The 27,099-nt window shown below is 36.8% G+C and overlaps 1 protein-coding gene across 1 annotated transcript in view; it reads right to left on the reverse strand.

Moving 5' to 3' along the window:
- CATSPERT (catsper channel auxiliary subunit tau) overlaps nt 1-27,099 on the reverse strand; it is a 57,723-nt gene that overhangs the window by 12,299 nt on the left and 18,325 nt on the right. Inside the window, exons 5-9 of the mRNA XM_004426868.3 lie at nt 19,850-19,972; nt 11,994-12,038; nt 10,969-11,037; nt 9,181-9,260; nt 5,094-5,240 (exon numbers count right to left, since the gene is read on the reverse strand). Coding sequence (XP_004426925.2) covers nt 5,094-5,240; nt 9,181-9,260; nt 10,969-11,037; nt 11,994-12,038; nt 19,850-19,972 — 464 coding nt within the window. The remainder of the gene's footprint in view (nt 1-5,093; nt 5,241-9,180; nt 9,261-10,968; nt 11,038-11,993; nt 12,039-19,849; nt 19,973-27,099) is intronic.

The raw sequence follows: 27,099 nt of genomic DNA on the forward strand, positions 1-27,099 counted from the left end.
ACAGAAATCACAGAGCTGAAGAATATAATAACTGAACTGAAAAATTCAATGGAGCAAGAGCAGACTAGATGAAGTGGAAGAAAGGATCAGCAAACTTGAAGACAGGGTAGTGGAATTCATCCCATCAGAGGAGCAAAAAGAAAAAAGAATGAAAAGGGTGAAAATAGCTTAAGGGACTTATGGGACACCATCAAGTGGACCAATATTTGCATTACAGGGGAACTAGAAGGAGAAAAGAGAGGGAAAGGGGCAGAAAGCTTATTCAAATAATGGCTGAAAACTTCCCTAACCTGGGGGAAAAAACATACACTGAGATCCAGGAAGTCTAGGGAGTTCCAAATAAGATTAATCCAAAATCCAAAAGACCTACACTGAGTCACATTATAACCAAATTGTCAAAAATTAAAGACAAGGAGAGAATCTTAAAAGCAGCAAGAGAAAAACAACTTGTTATATACAAGCGAGCCACCATAAGACTATCAGCAGAAACTTTGCAGGCCAGAAGAAAGTGATATGATATATTCAAAGTGCTGAAAGAAAAAAACTGAACCAACAATACCCTACTGGCAAATTTTTCCTTCACAATTGAAGGAGAGATAAAGAGTTTTTTAGAGAAGCAAAAGCTGCAAAGAGTTCACCACCACTAGACTGGTCTTACAAGAAATGTTAAAAGGACTTCTTCAAGCTGAAAGGAAAGGATACTAATTAGTAACATAAAAACATGAAAGTATAAATCTCACTGATGAAGGTAAATATAGAGTTAAATTCATGTTGTAATGGTGGTGACCGAATCACTTAAGACTCTAGTATGAAGATTAAAAGACAAAAATATTAAAAATAACTATAACTACAATAATATGTTAATGGATACACAAGGTAAAAAGATGTAAATTGTGACATCACAAACATAAAAATTGAGAGGAAGAGTAAAAATGTAGAGCCTTAGTATGCATTCAAAATTAAGTTATCAGCTTAAAAAAGACTGTTATAAATACGTTTTTTGTAAGTCTCATGGTAACCACAAAGAAAAACCTATAGAAAATACACAAAAGAAAAAGAGAAAGGAAACTAAGCATATCATTACAGAAAATCATCAAATAACAAAGGAAGAGAGCCAGAGAAGCAAGAAACAAAGGAATTACAAAACAGCAAGAAAACAATTAACAAAGTAGCAATAGTAAGTCCATACTTTTTAATAATTACTTTAAATGTAAATGGACTCAATTCTCCAATCAAAAGGCAGAGAGGTGCTGAATGGATTAAAAAATACCAAGACCCAACTACATGCTGCCTACAAGAGACACATTTGGCTTTAAGGACACACAGACTGAAAGTGAAGCTATGCAGAAAGACATTCCATGCAAATGGAAAACAAAAGAAAGCAAGGGTAGCTATACTTATACCAGAGAAAACAGACTTTAAGCCAAAGACTGTAACAAGAGACAAAGGTCATTATATAATGATAAAGGGGTCAATCCAACAGGATGTAATATTTGTAAATATTTATGCACCCAACATATGAGCACCTAAATATATAAACCAAATACTAGCAAATCTGAAGGAAGAAACAGACAGCAATACAATATTAGTAATGGACTTTAGTACCCACTTTCAACAACAGATACATCACCCAAATAGAAAATCAGAAAGGAAACATTGGACCTAAACTATATATTAGATCAGATGAACTTAACAAACATTTACAGAACATTCCATCCAATAGCAGCAGAACACACATTCTTCTCAAGCACACGACAAACATTCTCTAGGACAGATCATATGTTGGGACCCAAAACAAGTCTTAATAAATTTAGGAAGACTGAAATCATATCAAGCATCTTTTCCAACCACAATGTATAAAACTAGAAATCAATTCCAAGCGGAAACTGGAAATTTCACAAATATGTGGAGACTAAACAACATGCTACTGAATAACCAATGGGTCAAAGAAGAAGTCAAAAGAAAAAGAAAAAGAAAAACATATCTTGTGACAAATGAAAATACAACATACCTACCTTACACCATACACAAAAATTAACTCAAAATGGATTAAAGACTTGAATGTAAGACCTGAAACCATGAAACTTCGAGAAGAAAACACAGGCAGTACGCTCTTCAACATCAGTCTTAGCAACATATTTCCAAGCACCATGTCTGACTGGGCAAGAAAAACAATAGAAAAATTAAACAAATGGGACTACATCAAACTAAAAAGCTTCTGCACAGCAAAGGAAACCATCAACAAAACGAAAAGATAACCTAACAATTGGGAGAAGATATTTGCAAACCATACATCTGATAAGGGGTTAACAAACTGGACTGCATCAAACTAAAAAGCTTCTGCACAGCAAAGGAAACCATCAAGAAAACGAAAAGACAACCTAACAATCGGGAGAAGATATTTGAAAACCATACATCTGATAAGGGGTTAGTCTCCAAAATATATAAAGAACCCATGCATCTCAACAACAAAAAAACTAACAATCCAATTAAAAACTGGGCAAAAGACCTGAACAGACATTTCTCCAAAGAAGATATACAGATGGCCAACACGCACATGAAAAGACGTTCAACATCATTAACTATCAGGGAAATGCAAATCAAAACCACAATGAGATATCACTTCACGCCCGTCAGAATGCCTATAATTAACAAGACAGGAAACAACAAGTGTTGGAGAGGATGTGGAGAGAAGGGAACTCTCATACACTGCTGGTGGGACTGCAAACTGGTGCAGCCACTGTGGTAAACAGTATGGAGATTCCTCAAAAAATTAAGGATAGAACTACCATATGATCCAGCTATTCCACTGCTGGGTACTTATCCAAAGAACGTGAAAACACCAGTGCGTAAAGATACATGCACCCCTGTGTGCATTGCAGTGTTATTCACAATAGCCAAGACTTGGAAGCAACCTAAGCGCCCATCAAGGGACGAATGGATAAAGAAGATGTGGTATATAGACACAATGGAATACTACTCAGCCATAAGAAATGATGAAATCCAGCCATTTGTGACAACATGGATGGACATTGAGGGTATTATGCAAAATGAAATAAGTCAGAGGGAGAAGGTCAAATACCATATGATCTCACTCATTAAGTAGTAAGTAATAACAACAACAAACAAACATGTAGAGACAGAGATTGGATTGGTGGTTACCAGAGGGGAAGGGGGGAGGGAGGAGGGCGAAAGGGATAATTAGGCACATGTGTGTGGTGATGGATTGTAATTAGTATTTGGGTGGTGAACATGAGAACGTGATGTAATCCATGCAGAAATAGAAGTATAATGATGTACACCTGAAATTTATACAATGTTATAAACCAATGTTACCACAATAAACAACAACAAAAAAAGAAAATACAACATACCAAAACTTATGGGATGCAGCAAAAGCACTTCTAAGTGGGAAGTTTATAGCAATAAACACTTACAATAAGAAAAAGAAAGATCCCAAATAAAAACAACCTAACTTAACAGCTCAAGGAAGTAGGAAAAAAAAAAGAACAAACTAAGTCCAACGTTCATAAAAGCAAAGAAATAACAAAGATCACAGCAGAAATAAATGAAATAGACACTAAAAAGACAACAGAAAACATCAACGAAACTAAGAGCTGGTTTTATTTAAAAAAACAAAATTAATAAATCGTTAGCTAGACTTACCAAGAAAAAGAGGACTCAAATAAATACTTTGTTAAATCACCATTGTATATTTGGTACCCTAGAGTAGGTATTCAATAAATGTTACTGAATGAATAAAACATCATCAGACTAGAGGAAAAAGGCATTCCTTGGTCATTCAACTCAATGTTTATGAATTAATTTATAAATCTGAGTAAAAAATGTATACACATACACACAGTTATTTTTTAAATGTTCAAGAGTTTGGCTTCTGGCAATGATGGACTAGGTTATTTCAGACAAACCATATCACTGCACAACTTAAAAAGCTGAACAAAATATTTTTTAAAATTTTGTTTGAAAGCATCAATCAGTTTAATAAAGGCAGCAATAATTTGCAGATCCAAGATGCCAGGCAGAAAGAAGGTCCAAAGACGTTGAGCTCATCGTTTGGTGCCATTTTTGCTTCAAGACATTTGTAGTTCAGAGTTAAGAAGCTGATCAGAGCTTTGAGATAGATATACATGGATGGGGGAACAAAAAACAGAGTTCAGGCTCTGCTAAGGATGAGAAGCCACGGAAAACATCTAGATTTTCAGTTGGGACCCTAGAGGGCATACCACAAGAGTAAGTGCCTCCTTAAATATTGTGTCCTAGTTGTCTCATACTAGTCCCAGTCCTGATACTAGGAATAAGAGTAAACCAGAAAAAGACTAATCCTCACAGGAACTAAAGTCCAAATCATTTCAATTTCAATCTCAATTAAGGTGATCTGGGATTGCTAGTGTCCCTAGTCTAGCTGGCTGCCAGATGCAAATGTATATTTTCTCTGTAAGAATATACAATTAAGAGCCTCAAATTAATTCTATAGATTTTCAAATATAACGTTTGGCACTTAATAAAAACAACTAGGTATATGAGAATATAAGATGTGACTGAAAACTACAAGAGAAAAAAACAACAGAAACAGACTTACACGAGATCCAGATAATGGAGTTAAGATGAACTTTAAAATAGCAATTATTCATATATTTGAAGACTAATATACTCTTCGACTGTATTAATACAGTCAAAGAGACAGGACTGGGGATTTTTGTAGAGAAGTGGAAACTATAAAACTATAAAACTATAAAATAAAGGAAAATACAGAAATACAGAAAATATAGGAAATACAGAAAAGAGCATGAGACATCTACAGAATACATCATTGAGTAAAGAGAGAGAGCAAGCATTTTACTTTCTCCCTTATAAATGAGTTCTCACCTCTTTTCTTGCTATAGCATTGACTTTTTTAAACAAACACCTATGTACAATAAACGAAACTCAGGAAGAACCTTTGCACCCATGAAATATCAACACAATGAAGGGGGACCAATAGCAAGATCACGTCTCAAAGAAAAAAACTAATAAACAAACAACACATAAATAAGATGAAAAATTTTTTGTTTTGTTTGTTTTTGTTTTTTTACCTTTCCCGAGGTTGTTGTTGAAGTTTTTCAAGTCGCACTACAGATGGCTGGTTGGATTGAGGCACTGCAGCTGGCTTCCCAACAGTAACATTCAGGTCTGGGGATAAGAATGCTGGATATTCTATTGGCTGTGGTATAATAACATTTCTGCAAAAATGGTAATAAAGTTAAATAATGAAATTATACAAAATTTCACTTCTAAAATCAGCGGTAGCTATCACTTGTGAATCATTCTTTTTTGTACTGTAAGCTCACCTACCCACCTTGGACCACAGGAGGACAGTGTTAGAAAAGAAGACAAAAGTCAGAAATCCTGAGAGAAGCGCTCTCTTGAGTACTTTTACTACTAAGATCATGGGCAGCAGGGTTGGTAAAGGAGAGAAGGACCTGAAGTTCTGATGAGAAGTAGAAAGTGAGCCCAGACCTCTCCCCCAATCTCTAGATCCAAATTTCCATTTCATGGCCCAGTAAAGTTGACATACAAAATTAACCATCACAAGTCCACCCCTTGTCAACTTGGCACCCGTAAGCATCTCCTTAAAACACACTTAATCTCCAAATGAAAACAATAATAAGTTCATAATTCCACCTAACAACTATCCTGCATACAACCAAAAACTCAAATTTACTAACCCCTTCCCCAGAAGAAAAGGTGAAGTCCATGAGTGACGTTTACTCATCTCCTTGATATCCCGAAACTTAAATACTATGATGTAAGGTTAAAAATACTTAAATATTATGATATAAAGTCAATATATCTTATGTTACATGGTAAGGAGATAAGAAAGGGAAGACAATAGAGATATTATATACATATATACATTATTATATTTTTTATATATATATATATATAATTTTTTTCCAAGTCACTGGTACTGGGCCAGAGTAGCACAGCCAAGTGAAGAATATGTTGCCTCCAAAATCCAAAGAAACCCACTAGGTGTTTTGCCTCTTTTTTGATTGTAGGAGGGGCCAGATACAACACTTTACCCTTCAACTTAGCAGGAATATCTTGACAAGCCCCACATGACTGGATCACCAAAATTCACTGAGGTAGAAGGCCCCTGAATTTTTGTCAGACTTATTTCCCACCCTCTGACATGCAAATATCTTACTAGTAAGATAAGTAACATCTTACCACTAAGTATAGAGTAGTTGCTACTTCTTGATCACTAGGTCCAATCAGCATAATGTCATCAGTGCAATGGACCAGTGTGATATCTTGTGTAAGGGAAAGGTGATTAAGATTTTCAGAAACTAAATTATGACATGGGGCTGGAGAGCTGATATACCCCTGAGGAAGGACAGTGAAGGTGTACTGTTGGCCTTGCCAGCTGAAAGCAATCTGCTTCTGATGGTCTTTATAAACAAGTACAGAGAAAAAAGCATTTGCCAGACCAATAGTTGCATACCAGGTACCAGTGGATGTGTTAATTTGCTCAAGCAATGAAATCACATCTGTTATAGCAGCTGCAATTGGAGTCACTGCCTGGTTAAGCTTATGATAATCTACTGTCGTTCTCCAAGATCCATCTGTTGGATGGTGAGTTGAATGGGGATGTGATGGTGAGTTGAATGGGGATGTGATGCATCTTGCAAGTTCTCGATGATGGCACTAACCTCTGTAATCCCTCCAGGAATGTGGTACTGCTTTTGGTTTACTATTTCCCTGGGTAGAGGTAGCTCTAATGGTTTCCATTTGGTCTTTCTCATCATAATAACCCTCAGTCCACAGGTCAGAAAACCAATGTAAGGATTCACTAACTGCTGAATATGTCTATTCAAATTATGCATTCTGGAACTGGGGAAATAACCACAGGATGGGTTTGGGGACCCACTGGGCCCACTGTGAAACGGATCAGAGTTAAAACTCATTGATCACCTGACCTCCATAAGCCCCCTACTCCGAATGGTGAACAACAGTGATACTTTGGATCTTCAGGAATTAGTGTCAGTTCAGACTCGGTATTCAGTAGTCTCTGAAAGGTCTGATTATTTCCTTTTCTCTAATGCAGTTACCCTGGTAAAAGGCTGTAGTTCCCTTTGGGGAAAGCTGAGAGAAAGATTAACATTATAAAAATTTTGGCAGTGTACCAGGGTCTCTCCTCAAGGGGACCAGGCTTCCTTTTCATTACGGGGTTCTGGGTCTGTAAACTGGCTCAAATCTGGGAATTGATTGTGGAGCTGTGACTCTCTGTTTTTATGATTCAAGTTAGACTTTTGTTCACTTGACCTAGAACTTTTCTGCTTACACAGATCAAGTAAGGATTTAATAGGCTTCCTATATATTTTATTTCTGGGAACATCATGATTGACTAGCCAATGCCATAGGTCTCTGTGAGTCAGCCTATTCTGATTGCTGCTTTGACTCTACTGTCCATTACAGTAACTGCACCCACCTTGCCTGTGGCAGTTGAGTGCTGCTACTTGGTCCCTGTCACTTCGGGATCAAATTACTCCGAATTCATTTGGGTTTCCCTAAATTTAGTTCAGTGCCTGCAGTTCCCACTGTAAAGTCTGGCCTACAGAGAAGAGCAGTCACAGAGCTCTTGAAGGATGGGGCTCCCCTCACAAATTTATTTCTCATAGTCATGGTGAAAGGTGTGTCTTCTTGACCCTCTCAGGGTGGGTGAGTAGGTCTTAAATGACAAATCCACTCCAACTTTCCAATCTCTCTAAGCCTTTGAATCCCTTCCTCTTCATTAAATCAAAGCAGGTCTGACATTTTCAATTCACTCACAGCGAGCCATCTTTTGGCCCATGTTTCAGCAACCAACCAACCAAACAGCTGGAGTCCTTTGCAACTCCCCAAGCTGCAACATTAAATTAAACAGAATCTCTGCCTCATGAGCTCCTATCAATAAATTTGGTGTGATCCAACTTTATCTTCCTTCCACCATTTTCCACATCCTTAATATCCATTCCCACCCATGTTCCCTGGATTTTTGTCCATACAAATTAGAAAACTCAAGTAGTTCTTTTTGGAGTGTACTGCACCTCCTTGTGAGTCACACTTTGTACCTCACCTTTAGGGGCTTGCTGGGACTTGAGTCTAGTTACAGGCCCAGAAGCAAAGAGGGGTGCTAGCGGTGGGTCCTGAGGAGAATAAACATTGTCTTACATGGCAACGGCCTCAGAGGAAGCCACTACTGTTTCGTCAAGCAATGCAGGGTTAATCCCCTCAGGAGGTTGAAAGGTCACTACCACTGGGAGTGGTGATGTCACTTTTGCTGGGGGTGGAGAGGCCAAGTCTTCCACCAGGGGTTGAGAGGTCACTTCCACTGGCAAAGAAGATATATCAGAATTTAGGGGCTCAATATCCCCAGCTACATCAGGGTCTTCTCCCACATTCCCATTCCACCTTTTAGGATCTCATTTATTTCCAATCAATGCCCTCACTTTAATAGCAGACTCCCTTCAAGGCTGAGAGTTCAACTTGTGTTGTAATTCAGCCAGTTGCAGGATGAAATTCTGGGTTTGACTGTTAGCAATCTTAGTCCTATGGCTACAGGAGATAAAGGTCACCTTCAGAACACACAGAGAAAATTTCAGGTCATGTATGCAATGCTTGAGTTGGGAATTTGAATCCTTAGCTCATCTTTTTCTTTCCGAACTTTGTCAAGCAACATTTGCCGTGCTGAGCCAATCTCATTATATTCATTAGTTTGACCAAAATGTTTAAAAGTATCATATACACAGTCACCCAGATCTTTGCTTCTTATAAACAGTTGATTAGGAGAATCCAAGGGTGATATTTTGCATATCTCTATTGCCAGATCATGCTATGGACTATCAGTGTTCTCTTTACTACTCGAAATGGAGTCATTAGAGTCTTTAAATCTAATCAGATCTGAGAGCCAATTCCAGAAACTCCAGAACTAATTCAGAAAATTCATCCTTAATATTCTGTTCCTCTAGAGCCACTCTTGGTATCAAAATCCATATTAATCAGGGTTGTCCAGAGAAACAGAACCAATAAGATGTATACATGTATATATAGATATACTTTCTTTCAAAATGGTCCATCAAATGGATTAAGTGTTTCAAATGTCACATGATCTGATTGTGTTAATAAGACTTCACTTACGTTATAGGGTCTGTTCTTTCTGGAGGTGGTGCAATATTCATAAACATGGATGGCTCAATAATTTTCTGAAGAGGTTTTAACTGAAGAAAATAAGTATATTTTAACACTTTTCAGTTACAATTACAGTTCACCCTAATACTACTATCCTCCAGGACTATGGAATAGGCCTTAAATGATATATAGAAGGAGAAAAGGAATTGGAGAAGAACTAACATTTATTGAGCACTAAATATCTGCTAAGAATTTTATATCTTTAATACTATTTAATCCTCTCAATAATTGTATGAGGTAGATAACTGTGCCTATTTTACAGATAACACTGAAGATCAGAAGTCTGTTCAAGGTTACCCAGTAGGCATGAGAGCCAGTGCTGGAATGCAGCTTTATCTGCCCCCACCACAGTGCTCTTTTTATAGTATCATGACAGGTAAGTAGGGGACTATATCACTGAGAAGTTCATAGATATAAAATCAAGTTAACTTTTATTACATTTCCCACTCTTTTCCATACAATACCTTTGCTCCTTGTTTTTAGTAGAGTCTATCTTCATAAAACAATACTCGCCCAGTTTTATTTGAAAAGGATCTATCTCCCTAAGAAGGGGACTGTTACATATTATACTTATATTCAAACACAAAACCTACCTCTGAAGTTGGCGCTCATAAACTATGACTGACACAACGAGGACTAAATAAGTAGGAGTCCCTATAAAGCCTACTTCATGATAAGAAAAAAAAGAAAGTAGGCAGAAGGAAAAGAAAGTTAGATAAGAAAAAAGGAAAAAAGCGTGTGCCTCATGCCTTTCATCTGCACGCTACTTACTTCTGATTTGAAATGCATTAAAAATCATTATGATATACCATAGGCAAAATTTTAAAACACATTTTACTGGGATTTCTCAGTTAACATAGCAGTAGACTTATTTACTAAAACTCATGTACCCACTCTTCATTCCTAATTAAAAAATAACCAAGACTATAAAAAATAACAAAAACTGGACATGAAAGATTACATGCAAAGTATAGGGGTCATTTCCCGTATATAACAGCAGCACTAATGGGACTGGATTTATAAATGCCCCAAAGCTGTGATAATACCCAGGGATATCAAGAGTTCTTTCAAACACTTGGTGAGAATATATGTTGGTACAACTTTTCGAGAACAATTCTTTGAAAAGGTCATTGTTTTGGACAATAATTTCCATTCTAGGAATCTAGCATAAGGACATAATTAAAGGAAAGGACACGGGTTAATGTACAAAAATGTTCACTGCAACATGGATATATGTAGTGAATTTAAAGGGGCATGCCACAGCTAGGAAGATATCTTCTCTGGGCAGATTATCTCTTGATGAATCAAGGAGGGTTCAAATAACACCAGATGTTGAAATAACCACAGGGGAAAGGAGCATACGTGATCATAGTACAAAATATCTGAATAACATCAAGGACTCCAATTTTAATAAGTATTTTTAGATATAAAAATCCACGTTTCTTTCTTGAATCCTTAAAATAATTTTGTCTTCAATTACATAAGTATGTGTGTACACACACACAAACATACAAAAGCAAGTTTCATATAAAGACATTTTGAATAAAAGATCATTATTTAAAAATGTATAAGCAAATAATGGTAAAGTTTCATTTTGCTTCAAGCTGGAGAAAAACAGCATTCTTTTAAAAATATTTATTTTAAAGAGTTTCTCAAACTGGAAAGGATGGAGGCTCAGAAGAGGACCATCTGGCTGAAGAGCTGTAGCAGAATAATTTTTTAAAGAGGGAAACTTACCTGATGTGAAAATCCATAACCAAAGTTCCCATAGGAGAACATAAATTCCACCTCCATCCTGCAGATAAGCTAAACATGTGGCAAATTTATTTTATTATTTTACCAGAAAGATATTTTAATGGAGAAGTGACAGCAAGTGATATTTTTACTTCACAAATCTATAAGTTAGAAAAACCAAAGCGTGAATCTCCTGATTTAAAAAAAAACAACAACATTTACAGAAGAAACTCCTATAGAAGAATCTATGGAGTTCCCAAAATGTTAAAAACCTTTATGTTAAAGTTAAGGAATATAATATAATTAAAATGTAGAAAAATACAAATTTACAATTGTTAATAGGATTAAGCTGAGATACATATATATGTGTGTGTGTATATATTCATATACATGTAGGTATATATTTTTTTAAGTATTTGCTCACACTTCTCTCCACTTCCATTTTCAGATAAAATTCTGACTTAGACAAGTGATTTCATCTCTCTGAACCCCAGCTGGTTCACAAGTGAAATGAAGGAGGTGTCAGAGGTTATGACCTCAAATACCCATCATTCTGTTCCTTGGCCCTGCTTTGCCTATTGGCAGCAGAGGCCTCTCTGAATAGAAGATAAATTAATCAAGATAATAATTTTTAAGTACTTAAAAGAAATTCAAGTAAGAACTCTAAACAACTCTTTAGAAACTCCTCAAGGAGAAAAATATTTCCTCAGTTCAACAAGTGAGGACCCTAAGGCTATGCAGAGAAGCAGCTACAAGCATTTTTTTTTTACTCTCTTACCCACTGATTTCTACTTTTCTTCATCACTATTTAGCAGTAAGATAGCAGCATAAAGAAAAGTGGAGATGAAGATTTTGTGAGCAAATATTGTACTTTCTACTTAATACATTTCCATTAATTTAAACAGTGACTGGTAGGGTAACAAAAAGAATAAAAACAATATCAGAGGCTACAAAGAATAAAAAAAATAAAGTTATATAAAATGTTAAGTATGTGCACAAAACTTTGGAAGTTTCAGTAAAGTTCTTACTGTGTTTTTATTCAACATTTGAAATTCTTCAATAAAGCATCCTTTCTAGAAAAAAGAATAAATAATAAAATTCTTAAATACAGAATCACTCAAGTAGTCATTTGTATATTATCTAAACCATTTCATAGATTTTTAAAAATCAGGTAATGATTTTTAATGCACATATTAATTTAATAGCTAAAATACAAATATAATGAATGTTTGGAAGAAAATGAAAATTCCAGGTTGTATCAAAAATAAATGTTAATATTTACATCTATGTTTTTTAGACAAAAATGTTCCTGCTAGGTAGAGCTCCCCTTTTTGGAAGTCTTAGAGGAAGTGCCATGCCTGCACGCTTTGAGGGGTTACTCAAACACAGGTCCACAGGCTAAGCTGCCTCCTGACAGAATGGAGAGCTTCTCTGCTCCCTGGAGGACTCTGGGGTCTCCGTAACCAGGCACACCTTCGGTATTCTTGGTCACCACCTCTGGTCATCTCTGCTGTGCTATCCTCCCACCTAATCCAACAGCCCACGGTTCCTTGTCTTCTCAGCATTTTCCACTGCAGCTCATGAGATGCCCATTCCACAGTCAACAGACAACCTTACATCTTTAACTGCTCCACGAAACACTCCCCCTTTGCTTTACCCGAGACCTGGCTCCCCAACAAGGATGCTGCTTCCCTCACAAACTCCTCAAGTGAAGGCCCACATACTTCAAGGGCAGGAGGTAGAGTTGCATCCTCCACACGCCCTTCTGTTGCTTCCAGATCACATTATTTCATGTAGATAGAAACAGTTTTCCTCTTTTAAGCCTCGTGCTCTCTGGCACATCTTTCAGACATTCTGGTCACTAATTCTCAGTTAGTGAAAACTCTGGCATCTGGTTCGCAGATCCTCTGCATCCCCAAAACATAACGATCCACAAGCACCTATTTAACACCTACCCTCTCAGTTCCTGGTGAGGCATTGTAATGAGGGAAATAACAGCTGGTACAATGCAGACATCACACAGAATTAGCATATCATATATGTTCTTCATGTAAAATCACAAGATTTCTCAGAAAATTCATAAATAACTGAAACTGATTTCCTCAATGATCCTGTCTACCTGCTCTTTATAGCTTCTTGTTCTTGACAGCCTCCCTTTCCCCAAAGTGGGGAGTGGGGAAGCATCTCACTGTTCCAAGACTGCTTTTTCTTCTTCTTCTCTTTAGTAAACTCTACCTCTGCTTTTGATCGAAGAACTCAACCTATTGATTCATCTCCCTCATATATAAGTAAACTTTTAGTCATATTTTTAACTACTGTAAATATCTTTGAGTTATTTCTGGCAGTCCCACTGAGATCTGCCCAACTGAGCCTTCACTGGAGCCAATTAAAATATTCACCCCAAATATGCATCTTGTCCAAATCCACAGAGTCTTAAGGCCTGTCTTCACTCAGCTCCTCGGGTGAGTTTTAATGTGTGGCAATGAGCTATTTGTCTCCCTGTCCTGAATTTGGCTCTGCTCAGCCCAAAGTAAGTTACATGGTTAAGCCTGTGGGGTGGGGGGTGGGGGGGACTGTAGACTCCTCAAAGGTATGAATACAGGGAGGTATGATTACTTAGGGGGCATTACTCTAACAATCTTCCACATCTTTGCATTCTCTGTTGCCTTTCTCAATAATTATAGTGGCTACCAATCTTTCTAACTGTTGAATTTATCACCTAGTCGTAAGCTCATTTGGTATGGATCATATAGCCAAACCAATAAACACAAATGGGACTACAATTCACCCCAAAATTAACGATCACATTCCCTTTTATAATCAATACAGGAACATTATAAACTCTAATATACTTATATGCCTTAACTGGACTCTAGGCCTTAACAATTAGCTGAGGTTTCCGGTTTCTCCCAGAGCCTCAAAGGAACCCAAGATGTATCTGAGATAGGAAGGAACAGGGGATGACTGATAGAAGCTATAGACCAATTATTTTTTTATAAAGCTATGAAAAACCTATAGTGTGATTTGTTTAATTCAACTCAAGGTCTTTGTCCTCCATAATCAAGCCAATTACACTCAGAAAGCAACTAATTGGTAATCATAAACAATACATTTGTGTCTTCTTCATGCCATACCCATGGGGTAATTGTTGTGCAAGCAGATGGCCCTCCCATACTTCTAGACATGATCCATAGTTTGGGCCTGGTCATTAGGTCTTCCTAACTCATCCAAGCACTAAATTCTACCAGTCTACATGAAGACTTCTACCCTGGATAGTAGTTCTAGAACTAAAACAAATGGTCTATAATCTACCCCTGTATGTGACCCAAATAGTAAATAATACAGCTCAAGCTTTAGAGACCAGACAGATCAGCAAAAATTTGTTGACTAGAATCATCCTAGATAATAAAACTGTCCTCGACCTTTTACTGTTCAGTTGTGGTAAAGTCTGTGCAGTAGCCTACGCATCCTGTTGTACCTAGGTAAACCCTTCAGGAAAAGTAAAATAATCAATAATTTAAAAGGCTCTCATGAAAAGATGTTCAACATTATTAGCTATTAGGGAATTGCAAATACCACAATGAGATACCACTACACACCTACCTGAATGGCTAAAATAAAGAATAGTGACAACACCAAATGCTGATGAGGATGCTGAGAAACTGGATCATTCATACATTTCTGGTGGAACGTACATTGGCACTACTCTGGAGAACAGTTTGGCAGTTTCTTTAAAGACTATACATGCAACTACTTTACAATGCAGAAATTTATCTGAGAAATGAACACTTAAGTTCATGCAAAAACCTCTACATGAATGTTTATAGTAGCTTTATTCATAACAACCAAAAACTGGAAACAATCCAGATGTCCTCCAACGGGTGAATGGTTAAACAAACGTGGTACATTCACATCATGGAATACTACTCAACAACAAAAAAGGAATAAACTATTGATACATGCAACACCCTGGATGACTCTCCAGAGAATTATGCTGAGTGAAAAAACCCAACTCTAAAAGGTTACATAGTGTATGATTCCATTTACATAATATCCTTTAAATGAGAAAATCACAGAAATGAAGGACAGATTAGTGGTTGCCAACGGTTAAGGAGTGGGTAGTGGTGGGAGGGAAGTAGGGGTAGCTATAAAAGGGCAACATGAGGAATCCTTGTAGAGATGGAAATGTTCCATATCTTGGTTGTGCTAACTGTGCTATAGTTTTGAAAGATGTTACCATCAGGGAGAAACTGAGCAAAGAATACATAGGATCTCTCTGTATTATTTCTTTCAACTTCATGTAAATCTATAATTATCCGAAAATAAGTTTAAAAAAAAAGGCCACTTAGCTATTTAAGGTGGGCCAAATTCATCCATAGGACTTACTCTCCCATTAGGACTTCTTTGAATAGGACTGGACACAAAGTGGATTCAAAACATTTATCATTATATTTGTGATTGTCTTATAGTTCTTGTCTTCTATTATCTGTTATCCAGATGCTTAAACACTATGATATAGCCATCACCCCAAGCCAACATCCTGCTAATGAAACTGCATCAAAAAGAAAAAGACCAAAGAGACAGCTCTGATGGCCTAGTGGTTAAAGTTCAGTGCTCGCCACTTTGGTTGCCTGGGTTCGCTTCCCGGTCATGGAACGATACCACCCGTCTGCCAGTTGCCATGCTGTGGCAGTGGCTCACACAGAAGAACTAGAAGGACTTACAACTAGGATATACAACCACGCAATGGGGCTTTGGGGAGGAAAAAAGAAAAAAAGAGGAAGACTGGCAACAGATTCAGCTCAAGGCAAATCTTTCCCTGCAAAAAGGAAAAAAAACCCAAAAAGACCAAAGTCTTCACGGTCAACTTTGTACTTCTGGGATCTGAGTTTTGCCCCAAAGGACATTTGGTCCTGTCCAAAACAACCATAAGACATTTAGTCCATAAAACATTTGGCCCACGCCAAAAGGTCCTTAATATCTGGTCATATTTGGTCCTGTTGAAAACGTCCATGGAGATACTGGGTCCAAGTCAAAAGGTCCTTGATATTTGGTCCTGTCCAAAACCATTTGGCATGGACCAAATATGCTCATGGACATTTTGGACAGGACCAAATGCAAGGACCTTTTGGCATGGACCAAATGTCTTATGGACGTTTTGGACAGGACCAGATGTCTGCTAATCAAGTTTTGACCAAACAGGAGTAACTGAAGAATTCTAATAAGGAAAATCATGTAATCCTCTATTAAGGTAGAAGTGGCTATAAAAGAATATTGACACATATAACACAGAGATAGCACATCTTGAACACACCACAGCTAAAATCATAAGGTTTTTTGAAGAAATCCATAAATATCCAAAATTGCTTTCCCTGATGACTCTGTTCAATAAATAATATGGTCTCTCTACCTATGATGTAGAAATTCATCATAGAGACTCATAGAGAGCAATTCCTCATAACACAGAAACTTTTTGCAGGTATGCATTGGAAGATAAGTTCAATAAAATTCACTGCAGCAATGTACATAATAGTCAAAAACTGAAAACAATCCAAATATCCACTAACAAATTTAAAGGCAAACTGAGGAATACTCCCATATGTAATAGTATACAGCAGTGAAAGAATAAGCACTAGCTAATGAAATTAAGTATATTAATCTTAGAAGCATAATATATTTAGAAACACAAATGATACTATTTTTGTAACTATGCATAAGTAGTGAAACTATGAAAAGAGCAAGGGAATATTAAACACAAAGTTTAGGATAATCGTTATCTGTTCTTGAGGGGAAGGGCAGAAGGCAACAGAATCAGGCAGCAGCTTAGGAACTTCAACCCTATTGAGTTAACATTGCACCACTTCAGGGAAAATACACAAATGTTGCAATTTTATAGGTTCTTTAACCCCATCCCCTCCCTATCCTTTATGTACAGTTGTCATATGCATTACATCTACATTATAAACCCACAAGCCAAGGTTTTAGTTTTAGTTTTAAATAGTCAGATATATTTTTAAAGAAATTAGGAGGAAAAGAACAGTCCTTTCCTCTGTCATCTCTATTCTGCTGTTAAGTCCATCAAGTGAATTTTTTATTTCAGATACTGTCTTTTTCAGTTCTAGAATTTGCATTTGGTTCTTTTTATATTTTCTATTTTTCTGCTTATATGTCTAAAAAAGAATTGGAAGGAAATTCTGAGAAATGAAATGCTACATTAGAATTGTAGGATGATGGGTGATATTTTTCATTTAAAAAATTTACCCTCATAAAAATAAATACTGAAATGTTCGCACACACAACTAAAATCCAAAAGTCCCAGCTCCTTCAACAAAATGTGACTAATAAATGTCACATTTTTCTGATGCATAAATTGCCATATCGTAGAAGGCATTTTAGTCATTTCCAAGATCCTCTCCCCAAATTTCTCTGAGACTCTTCAGTTGCTGACTCTTATTCATTAGTCACTATGTTCTCCTCCTTCTTCACAGGATGACTCTTGCTAATATATTGGAAATCTACCCAATTTTCCCCAAGTTCTTATTATAAAAATTTTCAAACATATAAATCAGCCAAAAGACTACAACAATAAATACCAATATACCCTCCACCTAGATTAAACAAGTTCAAGCATTATTTAACCTAACAATTGTTAAAATTGCTTTAACACTTTGCCACGTTTGCTTTATCTGTGTGTAAGTACACATATGTGTTTACTGCGCTATTTACAAGTTGCAGCCATTATGTTACTTCACCCCAAAATGTTAAAACCTCACCATGCATACTGTAAACACACGGATACTCTTCTACATAACCACAATATCAGTATCACACTTGAGCAAATTAACAATTGGGGGCCGGCCAGGGGGCGCAGCAGTTAAGTGCGCGCTCCGCTTTGGTGGTCCAGGGTTCCCAGGTTCCGATCCTGGGCGCGCACCGACGTACTGCTTGTCAAGCCATGCTGTGGCGGCATCCCATATAAAGTAGAGGAAGATAGGCATGGATGTTAGCCCAGGGCCAATCTTCCTCAGCAAAAACAGAGAGGAGGATTGGCATTGGATGTTAGCTCAGGGCTGATCTTCCTCAAAAGAAGAAAAAAAAGAAAACTAACAATAATTTTAGAATTTTATCTAATATTCAGTATATATTCAAATTTTCCTAATTGTCACAATAGTGTCTTTTGTTACTGTCTTTTTCAAATCTATATTCAATCAAACTGGTTGTATTTCTTTTTTTTGTGTGTGTGTGAGGAAGATCAGCCCTGAGCTAACATCCATGCTAATCCTCCTCTTTTCGCTGAGGAAGACTGGCTCTGAGCTAACATCTATTGCCAATCCTCCTCCATTTTTTTTGTTTGTTTGTTTTCCCCCAAAGCCCCAGTAGATAGTTGTATGTCATAGCTGCACATCCTTCTAGTTGCTGTATGTGGGACGTGGCCTCAGCATGACTGGAGAAGCAGTGCAGCGGTGCGCGCCCAGGATCCAAACCCTGGGCCGCCAGTAGCGGAGCGCGCGCACTTAACCACCAAGCCACGGGGCCGGCCCTGGTTGTATTTCTTTTAATCTAGAATAGTTCCCTCCATCTTTTTTTTTTTTTTTAAATGACCTTAACTTTTTAAAAAATCTAAGTTGGTATGTCCTACATTACCTATTTATCTTACCATATCATCATGTTTCACTTTTTCCCTATCCCCTAAATTCCTGTAAGTTAAAACTTAGGTCTAGACTCGGCTTGGTTAGACCTGGGTCAAACATTTTTGATGAGTATTCACAGGTAATACCGTGTACTTCATGTTGTACCACCATAGGAAGTACATGACATTAAGTTGGCCACAATTACTCATGCTAAGTTTAAGCTCTTAGTTAAAGTGGTAACCACCACACCTCTCTACTATAGAGACACATTTTCCCCTTTGCAATAATTAATCTGTGGGCTGTTACTGTGACACCCCGTAAATATCCTATTCCCCAATAACCTTTCAACTAATGTTTTCAGTACCATTGCTAAGTCTTGACTGAATTAATCATTATTCACTATAAAGTGCTGCAAAAATGGTGAATTTGTAATTCTATCATTCTTTCTACATTTATTAACTGGCATTCTTCTGCTTAAAAATGAAAAACCTCCCTGTTTCTTCCCACGCTCTCTTTTGCTTTTCTTTTTTAAAAATCACCAAGGATTCATGAGTTTTTCTCTATTCAGAATTTGTAATGATCTTTTTGATGTTCAAATTACCCTGAAATTGGCCAGTAGGAGCACCTGCAGCCCGGCTCTTGTGTCCTTTGACATAATTCCATTAGTCTTTGAGGGCTTCCTCGCTTTATGTCCTAACAAATATTCCTGAAAATCCTTCAGATTGTTTATTCTTGTTCCCTGATCAATTAGTTCTCTTCCTTTGAGTTCCGAGCAACCATGGCTGCTGGAAAGTGAGGGGAGACTCCTAGAAAGGAGAAAGCAAGAGAGAAGGAACCACAAAGTCTGTGTATAAACTTGGCCCACAACGCTGGCTGACCCCGAAACGACACACCAACAGGCGACTGCCAGCAGCCCAGATAAGGATAAAGAACTGAGCGGAAACCTGTGCTGACAGCTAAGAGACCAGGTTTGTGGTTTCAGTCTTATTTTAAAACATTTCAGAAAACATAATAAAACATGCTTGGCCTTTTTAGGATATATCACTGCCCTTCCAGAAAATAAATTTTTAAAAACATTATGCTGTTACAAACCAACTCATTTTTTTATATCCAGAGGGAGATATTATTCCCTAAGCACATGAGTTTGAAGGCGGATAAAAAATAAAAGGAGTCCATGAGGTATAGATAAATCATAATGACAAACACCAACTGGACAATGTGATACCAAGGGGCCAAACGATTCTGATACACACCTGAATTACTTCATAAAGGTGGACCTGAACACTCCCCAACAAGAGAGGATATTTTTCTGTATTGTCATATTGCATTAGTTCCAAGTAAATATTATTCCGCTCATCGTCTTGACGTCTGGGAACCTTGATACAAAATACATATGAAAAGAAGCATTACATCTTCAGTCTGAATTTCAAATATAATTTCTGAACAAATACCTTCATAAACTATATTATATTATGTGCATACTTAATGATTAGTTTTCGCATGTTACTAGCCTTATAACTTTTCAATCTCACAGTCACATATACCCTAAAGTCAACAAAAATCAGGATCTTGTTTACGTCTAACATCAATGATAGTCTTTTTGAAACACCCACTTCCCACATTCTCTTTTTAACTCTACACAAAAGTTTAGCCTCAACACTCTACTGAAACTACATGATCAAAGGTAATCCAATATCCAATCCAAATAATCTAGGTTATCCAAGCATCCAGTATCAAAACACATCCAACATCCTTTTTGGTCTTTACCTTGCTGATAAAATGTATACCATTGTCTCAACTTGGAACTCTCTCCCAACCTTGAGCTCTGTAACACAATACCATTATTATGTGACCTTTAAAATTCATACACTCTTTTGCTAATTAGAAAAAAATCTCATGCCTCTCCACTCCAAGATTCTAGGTGCCTTTTAAAAAATATTTTTAAATTGAGACATAGTTGACATATAACATTGCATTACTTTTAGGTGTACAACATAATGATGTGATAATTGTATATATTGTGAAATGGTTATAACAATAAGTTAACATCCACCACCATGCAGTTACAATTTTTTTTGTGATGAGAATTTTTAAGATATATTACTTCAAATATTTTCTCCCATTGTGTAGGTTGTATTTTCATTTTATTGATGGTTTCCTTTGCTGTACAGAAGCTTTTAGTTTGATGTAGTCTCACTTGTTTCTTTTCGCATGTGTTGCCTTTGTTTTTGGTGTCAAATCCAAAAAACATTGCTAAGACTGATGTCAAGGAATTATCTCCTATATTTTTTTCTAGGAGTTTTATGGTTTTAAGTCTTACATTCAAGTCTTTAATTCACTTTGAGTTTGTGTATGGTATAAGATAGTGGTCCAGTTTCATTCTTCTGCATGCGGCTGTCCAGTTTTCCCAACAGCATTTATTGAAGAGACTGTCCTTTCCCTACTGCATATTCTTGGCTCTTTTGTCATAAATTAATTGACCATAAATAAATGGATTTATTTCTGGGCTCTCTATTCTGTTCCATTGATCTATGTGTCTCTTTTTATGCCAATACCATACTGTATTGATTACTATAGCTTTGTAATATAGTTCGAAATCAGGAAATGTGACGCCTCTAGCTTTATTTTTCTTTCTCAAGATTGCTTTGGCTATTTGGGGTCTTTTGCTGTTCCATACAAATTTTAGGATTGTTTTTCTATTTCTGTGAAAAATGCCATTGGACTTTTTATAGAGATTGCATTGAAACTATAGATTGCTTAGGGTAATATGGCCATTTTAACAATATTAATTCTTCCAATTCATGAGTATGGAATATCTTTCCATTTATTTGTGTCTTCTTCAAATTCTTTCATCAATGTCTTATAGTTTTCAGTGCACATATCTTTCACTTCCTTGATTATATTTATTTCTAGGTATTTTATTCTTTTTGATGGGATTATAAATGGAACTGTTTCTTAATTTCTCTGACAGTTTGTTTGTAGTGCATGGAAATGCAACTGATTTTTGTTTATTGATTTTTATATCCTGCAACTTTATTAATTCGTTTATTACTTCTGACAGTTTTTTGGTGGAGTCTTTAGGGTTTTCTATATACAATACCATGTCATCTGCAAATGGAGACAAATTTTCTTCTTCTCTTCTGATTTAGATGCCTTGTATTTATTTTTCTTTCCTAATTGCTCTGGCTAGGACTTCCAGTATTATGTTGAATAAAGTGGTGAAAGTGGGTATCCTTGTCTTGTTCCTGATCTTAGAGGAAAAGCTTTCAGTTTTCCACCATTAAGTATGATGTTAACTGTGGGCTTTTCGTATGTGGTCTTCATTATGTTGAGGTACATCCCCTCTATAGCCACTTTGTTGAGAGTTTTTATCATGAATGGATGTTGAATTTTGACAAAATCTTTTTCTGCTTCTGTTGAGATGATCATTTGATTTTTATCCTTTTTGTTAATGTGGTCTATCACATTGATTGATTTGCAGATGTTGAACCATCCTTGCATCCCTGGAACAAATCCTACTTGATCATTGTGTATGATCCTTTTAATGTATTGTTGAATTTAATTTGATAATAATTTGTTGAGTATTTTTGCATCTGTGTTCATTAGGAATATTGGCCTGTAATTTTCTCATAGTGTCCTTGGTCTGGTTTTGGTATCAGGGTAATGCTGGCCTCATAATACGAACTTAGAAGTGCACCCTCCTCTTCTACTTTTTGGAAGAGTTTAAGCAGGATTGGTATTAATTCTTCTTTAAATTTTTGGCCATCTGGTGAAGCCATCTGGTCCTGGGTTTTTGTTTGTTGGGAGGGTTTTGATTACTGATCCGATATCCTTTAGGTGCGTTTTTATGGTGTCTTTCCCCATGGTTGAGGTCACAGAGTCTGTATGAGACTTCTCAAAGTTGTTTATGACCGTCTTCTCCTGAGAAGTGAGAGAAAAGGAATGCAAGCATAACCCTGTGTGCCAGCACAGTGCTTGAAGGGCAGGATCAGTTCTTCAGCTACTGGCCTCTAGATTATTAGAACCAAACTGGCTGCTAGAAAACTATGAATGTTGAACAAAATATTAAAAATATCTTCTTAAAAGCATAAAAAAGTTAATAAAGGGTAAGAAGTAATCTCTAAAACTCTAACCATTGATAGACACTCAGGAGGTAAACTAGACCCTGAAGTTGCATTTCCCAATCAGGTGACGGGGAACTGCAGTTTCCAAGGTCACAGAATAGAAGGCCCAGAATAGAGAAGACAAGACATGGGCATGTAACTGGAGATCCACTCCTACCCTCCTCCCATAAAGCTGAGAACTCAAAGGGCTAGGCCTCAGTGAATGTAGAAACCTTTCTCCCATCCCATCCATAAGAGGCTACAAGGAAAGCTGTACTGCTGAGCAGAATGAGGGGGGGATGTCCTTGAAAAGATATAAACAAAAACCTGTTTAGCAGAATTGCAGCCTAGATTCACATCCACTGGATGGCATAAAAACTCTCAAGCTTGACACCTAAAATGGTTAAAGTGCTAAATTTTACATTACGTATATTTTACCATAATATAAACAAACAAACAAATAAACAAGATAACTTAATTTAAAAAGAAACCTTCCAAGTGTGGAATACAGTTTAAGCTGGTCAAGTGGCCCCAAACCAGCAGCGCCCTAGGTGCCTCAGAAGCAAACACACATCTTCCTTAAAGCTGTTACTTCCATCCTAGCCCCAAATTCCACAAACAATTTTCCAAAGAAAATGAGCATAGCACAGTCAAAAATAACTAAAACAACAAGGAAACAAGGCACCATGAATGAGATCAATAGAAACAGACCACAAAAACGAAAAGTACTGGAATTTTAAGGAGCTATGCTTACTATGTTTAAGGAAATAAAATACAAGCTGAAAATATATTCCTAGCTTAGGAAACTCTCAACATGATTTAGCAAGCTTGAAAAAAGAAGTAATAAAACTCGTAGAAATGAAAACTAAAATAACTGAATAAAAACACTCAGGGCTGGCCGTGGCTTAGCGGTTAAGTGTGTGCGCTCTGCTACTGGCGGCCCGGGTTCGGATCCTGGGTGCGCACCGACGCACTGCTTCTCCGTCCACGCTGAGGCGGCGTCCCACATACAGCAACTAGCAGGATGTGCAACTACGACATACAACTACCTACTCGGGCTTGGGTGGCGGGGCGGAGGAGGAGGATTGGCAATAGACGTTACCTCAGGGCTGGTCTTCCTCAGCAAAAAGAGGAGCATTGGCATGGATGTTAGCTCAGGGTTGATCTTACTAAAAAATAAATAAATAAATAAAAATAAATAAAAACACTCCATGTATAGACTCAACCACAGATTAGCTGCAGCTTAAGAGAATTAGTGAACTGGAATAAAGATCAAAGGAATTATCTAGAATGCAAGACAAAGAGACAAAGTGATGGAAAATAGGAAAAAAAAGTTAAAAGACATGATGATAGTGTAAGACTATCTAACATATGTCAAAGTTCCAGGAAAGAAAATAAAGGATCAAGAAAATGGGACAGTGAGGCAGTATTGAAGAGATAACAATGGCTAAGGATTTTCCATAACTGATGAACATCAACAATCCAGTTTAAGCAGCCCAATAAATCCCAACAGGATGAAAAGAAAGAAATCCAAATACACACATATTAGAGTGAAATAAAAAAACTACATAAAAAGAAACACAAAGAGAAAAAGACATTATTTTCAGAGGTGAGAGACTGACAGGCAACTTCTCTTCAACAAATATGGAAGCCAGGAGGTAGTGGAATGATACTTCAGAAAATAACTGCAGACCTAGAGTTCTATACTCCCTGAAAATATTATTCAAGAATGAGAATGAGGAGCAGGCCCAGTGGCATAGCGGTTAAGTTTGTGCACTTTGCTTCAGCGGCCCAGGGTTCGCAGGTTCAGATCCCAGGCTCAGACTGACGCGCCACTTGTCAAGCCATGCTGTGGCAGTGTCCCATGTAAATTAGAGGAAGATGGGCACGCATGTTAGCCCAGAGCCAATCTTCTTCAAAAAAAGAGGAGGACTAGCCATAGATGTTAGCTCAGGGCTAATCTTGCTCACAAAAAAAAAATGGAAAAAGAGGGGCCAGCCCCGTGGTGTAGTGGTTAAGTGCACACGCTCCACTGCTGGCCGCCCAGGTTTGGATCCTAGGTGCGCACTGATGCACCGCTTGTCAGGCCATGCTGTGGCGGCCTCCCATATAAAGTGGAGGAAGATGGGCACAGATGTTAGCCCAGGGCCAGTCTTCCTCAGCAAAAAAAGAGGAGGATTGGCATTGATGTTAGGTCAGGGCTGATCTTCCTCACCAAAAAAAAAAAAAAAAAGAATGAGAATGAAACAGACATTTTCAAGCAAACAAAAACTGAATCTGTCACCAACTAACTCTCATGGGAAGAAATTTTAAATTAACACTTCAGATGGAAGATAAGTGAACCGAGGAGGAGAATCTGAGCTGTAAGAAAGGTTAAAGCGGCAAATATGTAGGTAAAACTAAACAAATATAGACTAAATTAAATAAATAAAATTTACAGCTAAGGTGATTTAAAAATAAAGAAAAATAATACAATAATAACATATTAGTTGAAAGTAGCAACTGGAATTAAAGCTTCTAAGGTCCTTGTTTTGCCCAGGAGAAGAATGAAGGTATTGTTAAACATGGGATTTGATAAGCATACATAGTATAATTTCTAAAATCACCATTAAAAAAGAAATAGTGTATAATTTCCAATACAAGAGGAGTAAAAATAGAGTAAGATTTTTAAGTGCTCAATCCCAAAGAAGGCAAGAAAGAAGAAAAAGAATCTATGGCTCAGTTGGAACAAATAGCACAAAATAATGTAACAAATTTAAACTTAAATGTATTTATAATTACATGGAATGTAACAGGCTACATAATGTAGTTAAACTACAAAGATTGTCAGACTGTATTTTAAAAATCCAAACATATTCAGTTTATAAAAGATAGATCTAAAACATAATGTAATTTATGTTTTCTAATATAATATTCTATTTCATCTAGATTTTCAAATTTTTAGAATCACATTATATACGGTATTCTCTTACAGTTTTTTAAAACCACTTCCATATTTATACCTATATTCCAAATGTTGCACAATTTTCTTGATGAGACTTACCAGAATTGTGTCTACTGTATTAGTTTTATCAACAACCACCTCTAGTATTTCTTTAATACTTCTACTGTTTATAAGTCATTTATTTCTTTTCTCTGTATTAATTTCTTCCTCCTGCTCTCCTAAGGTTTTACTGTGATTTTCTAAGTTTTCAAACTCAATGCTAATTAAGTTTGCACTTTCTTCTCTCCCTTCCTTCCACCTCTCCTCCCCCCACTTCTCTCTGCTTTCTTCCTTTCTAATACATTTTTGTACTGTTTTTCATGGTTGCTCTAGGGATTATACTATGCATCCTTAATATACCACAGTATATCTTGAATTAAAATTATACCATATCATGCAAAATAATACAATTCCACTTGTACCTCCTCACCTTTTGTGCTATTCTTGTCATATATTCCATTTTTACATATGCTATAAATTCTACCATTCACCATCATTATTTTCTTGTAAATAGTCAAGAGTCTTTTGTAGAACATTTTTAAAACAGGCTTTTTTACGAATATATTCACCATTACCTATCCTCTTCGTTTCTTCCTGCGTACCTGGGCTTGTATCGGGGATCATTTCTCTCCAACTTGGATCTTCCTGACTTTTATTATAATGCAGATCTTCTAGACACAAATTCTCTCAGCTTTTGTCTTGCACCATCTTTTTGAATATTTTTACCGGATTTAGAAATTTAGGTTGACTTTATTTTTTTAGCACTTGAAAGATGGCATTCCCTTGTCCCCTGACCTCCACTGTTTCTGATGGGAAGTCTACCGTTACTGTCGTTCACCTGAATGTGTTTTTCCCCCTCCAGCTACCTTTAAGATTTACTCTTTATTTTTGGTGTTTAGCAGTTTGATTATGATGTACTTAGGTGTGATCATTTTTGTACTTTGCTCGAGATTCACTCAGTTTCTTGAATCTATGGGATTGATGTCTTTCATCAATTTTGGAAAATGTTTAGCAAAAAAACCTCTAAAATACTAATACACTAAATACGTGCCTTCTTTCCTCCTGTGATGCAATTACACATCTGTAAATTGAGAGATATTGCCCTCTGGTCTCTTCTATTTTTTCATTTTTTTTCTCTCTGAGCTTTGATTTGAATGATTTCTATTGACTTGTCTTTCAGTTCACAGATCCTTTCTTTTGCGCTGTCCAGAATGCTTTTAAGCACTTCGAATGAATTCTTCATTTCAATATCATATTTTGCAGATCTAGAATTTCCATTTGGTTCTTTTTAGAGTTTCCATTCCCTTCAAAATTCCCATTCGGATCATTCATTTTGTCTTCCTTTTTCCCTTTGACACATGTATGATAGTTACTATAAAGTTCTAATCTGCTAATTCAAACATTTGGGCCACCTGTG

The sequence above is a fragment of the Ceratotherium simum genome, chromosome 9 (assembly GCF_057802395.1).
Source record: "Ceratotherium simum simum isolate JZ-2026a chromosome 9, ASM5780239v1, whole genome shotgun sequence".
Taxonomy (NCBI): Eukaryota; Metazoa; Chordata; class Mammalia; order Perissodactyla; family Rhinocerotidae; genus Ceratotherium; species Ceratotherium simum.